This window comes from Ruditapes philippinarum, unplaced genomic scaffold (assembly GCF_026571515.1).
Source record: "Ruditapes philippinarum isolate M1 unplaced genomic scaffold, ASM2657151v2 ctg9477_1_1_1_1, whole genome shotgun sequence".
NCBI classification, from domain to species: domain Eukaryota; kingdom Metazoa; phylum Mollusca; class Bivalvia; order Venerida; family Veneridae; genus Ruditapes; species Ruditapes philippinarum.
The window spans coordinates 15,689-21,001 of record NW_026864108.1 but is presented as its reverse complement, the minus strand read 5'-3'; the positions used below and the strand labels follow the sequence as shown (position 1 = coordinate 21,001).

Here is a 5,313-nt window from a genome sequence, read left to right as displayed (position 1 = left end):
AGATCCTAAAGAATATGAAAAAATGTCACGAGGCCCCTGCTCCCCTTCTTTTCATGTAAATCAAAGACAAGTTCATAATCTCAAATGCTCCTCTCCTTCACCCTAAAGCATTAAATCAAAAGTATTGTAATCAAGGATCCTAAAGAATATGAAAACATGTCACGAGGCAATGTCCTTAGAAAATATTTGATTCAAGGATCGGCAAGATTTAGAGTAGTGTAAAATGTTCACAAGTTTGCTTCTTTATCAAGAAGCATGCGAGAGGTCTTTTTTTGCAGATACGCAAAAATGGATGCCGCCAGCAGTCAGTCTGAACACTGAGGAGAAAAGAACAGGCCATAAGGCAATGTAAAAAAATACAGGTGTCATACGGTACATGTACGACCTGCTATATTTAGAACAGGTCACCTGGCATATCTAAAAATGAGTGTAAACTTTAGCTTTGTACTGAAGAATGATGTCATTTCTACATGCGTCCTACTTACGTTTGCAGCTGCGTGGATCAAGTTTAGTAAAATATATTCGAAAATTATCCCGAGTGTTACATAATTTGAAATATGAATATAAAGTATATATACTATTCATAAGCTATATTTATGTTATCCACGTTTTATGCCAATACTGTATACTGACAATTTATATTTAGATAAGAAATAATTTGTATTATATTGGACTGAGATTACATCTTTTTCCAAGATTTAAAATGACAACAAAAGGTGTCAAGTGCTGTTAGGAGGAATGTAAAATGTCGTAATTTACCAAAGTGGTGTTATATTATGTTGGTCGGTGCTAGTGGGCGTGAGAGATGTTGCACTTTCCACTAACTCTCATGAACAGAAACTAAGTAAAACTAAGTTTGAATATCTCAACCTTTTGTCTTTGTTTTTATATAAGCTCTTTGGGAAGTTCTTTTATTAGGAAGTTTAACCACACTACGGCTTAATCAAGCGACATCCCTGAATTATTATTAGTTAAAAAATTAAGCTTGGAAACTATATAATTATTAAAAAATGTTTATCATTTCTGTTTTGTCGCTTGCGTAAGATTATTCTATATGGTCACTGCCTTATAATTGGTGGCATCAATATTAATAAGTCATATTAAACTGTGTTCCTAATAAAGTTGAGGGTTATAAAACAGTCTCCTCATTATGTTCATAAGGTCACAATATAGGCACGAAAGTGACATCCTCATGTTAAAGGTTGTCGAATTTAGACTCTTATCTTATCTTTCCCTTAAAGTATTTCACAATTACACAGGCTAATTTAGTTCTATAATTCACATAGATTGAAAAAGACGGGAGTAAAATATGGGTCCGTTTTTCACCGCGATTTTAACTTTAGCATTTTTTAGACAGGCAAATGCTTTTATTGACAAAAATGTTTACCAATGTTTGGTAGATTACAATCTTACATCAGTTGCTGGACTTATTCGTGATGCAAAACTTGAGTCAACGCTTACAAGCTCAACTGGAGGTATGTTTGGTTTAAACTCAATCAAACCGAGTCTGCAATTCTATTGTAATTTTATTGTGATTAATGCTTCCCCGAGGGATCGCTTTGTTTCCAGATTTTTATTAAAGATTATTATTCTTTTAGTGAAGAAGTCAAATAATACGCGGCAGTAGTTATCGGTTAAATACAAACCGCGACATTTCCGACCAAGAAGCCTACAATTAAACCGTTATTCAATGCTAACAATTATATGTTATAAAGGATACATGTGACCTTCGAATATCTTTAATTTAATTCATGAACAATGTACATTTGTCTTATGTATATTTCCATTCTTTATCATCAGGACCGTTCACGATTATGGCGCCTACAAACGCTGCAGTTGCAGCTATCGATCCTGACACGATGGCTTCAGTGATAAAAAGTTCTGTCCTTCTTCAACAGATTGTGAAATATCACATCATAAACAAGTATGAAGTTATCCCAGCTCTTATCAGTGCGGGCTCTGTTGAAACTATGGAAGGACAATCGATCACAGTCACTAGTCAACCTTCCGTGAGTTTTTTTATTACTGTATTGGATATTTTTATGGCCATATGGCTTAAATCAAAGGAATTCTACATAGGTCTAAAAACCTAAAGCATAAAATTTGAATATGTCTTAAGTGAAATTATATATATGTGTATATAAAACAATTTTCCAAACATCGAAGAATATGTACGGCAAATATTTGTACATATTTTTGTAATCATTAAAATATAAATGCATTCATTTCTTATTGAAAAAATTGACTTAGACTTTATATAAAATTAATCTTTTTATTACCTCCTTTTATTTACATGAAATGTTAAATTCGGTAATATCTTTATAAATCATGCATTTTGTAACTTACAAAATTGATAAATCTTAATTTGAGCATCATATTAATGATATAAAACCATAAAAGATTGTGTTACAGGATCTTTAATGGATTGCTATTCTAAGCCCGTTTGTTGATTTTGGTATTTTTTAACAATGGGGCTTATTCAGTTGGAAAAACAGAGGGATCAAATGATCTCAGTGGAATCGTTTATATATATTATTGTAATTTAGAACAGTGTTTTGAATAGATGTTGCTGAATACATTTATAACTTTACTGTAAAATTGTTCACACATGGTCGTTATGCTCTATAAGCATCCACAATAGATTAGTCAGATATGATTGTTTATTAGTGCACCCGAAGAATTAGCTATAACATTGGAGCTGATCTATAATTCATATTAGGGAATCGCTGTACAGAATAATTTTAAATGACGAATGTTTGGGGGAATTATATGTTATTAAAAGTAACTTACACTATAAGATGACATTTGGGTTCTTTGCAGGCAACGTTATAAATAGAGCAGCGCATTGCCTTTACTTTAACTCAGTACTGTTTTTCAGGGCATCCGTTTAAACAATGCATCTACTGTTTTAAAAGACAACGGTGACATCATATGTAACAATGGCATTATACACGTCATAGATACAGTACTTATTCCACCTGTATTCAGCACTCATAATTTGGCTGCAGTCCTCCTAGAGAGGGATGATATCTTTAGAGAGTTCTTCTTGTATGCTTTGCTATCAAATTTTACTCATCTTATTGAAAGTAAGTTTATTTTCTCTTGATGCTTTATGACAATTTGTTTCCGAGTTTTGAATGGACATACACCCAACATAAAGTCATCGTTTGGCAGATAAATATTCCGTATATGACTTTTCCAATGTCGACTTTACGTATATTCACGATATTTAACGTAACGTAATCGCCATAAAGTGGTGCCAGTGTCTGGTCTATTTCTTCTGCTGCATGTATAAACTTTTCTGCATGCATGTTTGGACATTTCACCATTAATGGGTACATATGACCTCCATGACTAGACCATGGGTTAGAATGAAAGACTCCTGCTGTTATGTGAAAAGTCAAGGTCAAAGCACAAGACTGAACTTATTGTATTTCTAAAACATTTCTAAGTACAGGTTTGCTGCTTTGTGTTTGATCTTATACTATAACAGTTGTAACTAGCTACTCAAATGACATTTTTCATATATTTAGAAGATTGGATTGAAGTTCTGTCCGTCCCTAGTTGAAAAATCTTTGCTACTTATATGCTTACGTATAAACAGCACAACAAGGTAAAACTTATAGTTGCAAACTTAGAGCATATGTTACGGGGTCCTCTTTGTACTATGAACGCCATTTTTTTTACATGTAATGACTGTTTTCATTTTAGATGGAGAATACACTTTATTTGCACCAACAGACCTTGCCTTTGGAAGATATTCTCATTTAAATGACATACACAGAGATACACCAAATGCCGGAAAAATATATCTAGGTAAATATATTAATATTTGTTATTTCATACACCATTAGTTAATACAGATTTCATTTTTGTTCGATTGTGGTGTAGGAAGCTATACGCTTATTTATCATACTCTCGAATCCGTTCCTGGAACCAAGCAATATATGTAGTTTCTTGCTCAAGGAAACAACGGCTTGCCCCTGACAGGGTTTCAACCCACGCAGCTAGCGATCCTTAGATTACTAGTCACTACAAATTTAGCATAATAGAATATTGAAACAGACAGTATTTAATATACATTTAGAAGTGATATTTTCTTTGCTATAACTAGTATTTATGAGGGACAAAATGTGCAGTTTGTTTCAATGTGATTGCGTCTATTTTGTGTCGCACACATAGTAAAGAATTTGAAGATGGAAGAACCTCAAAGAACGCTGTTATATGTAATACAAATTTAATTTTTTAATTGCAGAGATTTTGAAGTATCATATCGTTCCTGGTGCAAGAATGAGTAACATGCTATCTGACGGACAAATACTGTACACATTACACGGATCCCCTATTACTATACATTTAAACAATGGTAATTATATTATTCTACTTTTATGTTCCAAACGGAATTAAGAAATATTTGACCATGTTTTATACAAATAGTTTCGCTGTTGCCACTAAGTTGCATTTGATATAAATATCATAGCTGAAATGAGCATTGTTCAGCAATGTTTAATAGAAAAATCAAGCTTTGCTATTGGCAGTAAATAGAAATATTTTATATAAATTTCGTCGCTAACGACACTTGGCATTGTTTGGCAATTCCTCAATGTGAAATACTGTAAAGCTTACACTATGAACTTAAAAACTTTGCGTGTCGGTAAGGCAAGAATGACATTTTACCAAGTTATCATAAACACGTTTACCCAACGGTACCTTCATGTAAAGACTCGCATGTTCTCAAGCACGCAATTATTGTTTTATTTCAGGCGGTGTCAAGGTAGATGATGCTAACGTGGTTGAGGCAAATATTCCGGGCAGCAATGGTGTTATTCATGCTATTGACCATGTTCTCTTCCCAGCAGATCTTCTTCCAAATCTGCAAGGATAATGCTTTTAATACATTTCATAAAACCTTATAACTTTGTTATTGTTTTTTTCCTTCTATTATCAATATTTATCATGAAAGGAAATGATTCCTACAGAGATGATGTGGTCTACTTGTTAAAGGTTTGCTTTTCAACAAAGTGACCGTGGGTTAAGTCCTACTCTGGCCATGGACTGTTCCTTTTATGACACACAAGAAATGGTTAGTTCTGGAAGCAGACTTCATGAATGGTTAATACATCTGTATAAGTCACAAGAACTTGTTTCACTATACAGCTGAAAAAAAAACAAACAAACAACAACAAAAAAAAAAACGTTAAAAAAAACACAAAAAAACCCCACAAAAAAACACGAAAAAAAAACAACAAAAAAAAAAAAAAAAAAAAAAACACGTTTTGTTAAACAAGTAGAAACCCCCAATAATAACGCGAC

At 33.0% G+C, this 5,313-nt stretch overlaps 1 protein-coding gene across 1 annotated transcript; it reads left to right on the top strand.

Moving 5' to 3' along the window:
- The first annotated feature begins 1,265 nt into the window (after positions 1-1,265).
- Positions 1,266-4,916, top strand: LOC132724446 (periostin-like). Its single transcript, XM_060709306.1, has 6 exons — positions 1,266-1,475; positions 1,801-2,009; positions 2,879-3,086; positions 3,712-3,816; positions 4,256-4,366; positions 4,764-4,916. Exons 1-6 carry the CDS (start codon positions 1,310-1,312, stop codon positions 4,883-4,885), a joined length of 921 nt encoding a protein of 306 aa, XP_060565289.1. The 5' UTR covers positions 1,266-1,309; the 3' UTR covers positions 4,886-4,916.
- The last annotated feature ends 397 nt before the right edge of the window (positions 4,917-5,313 follow it).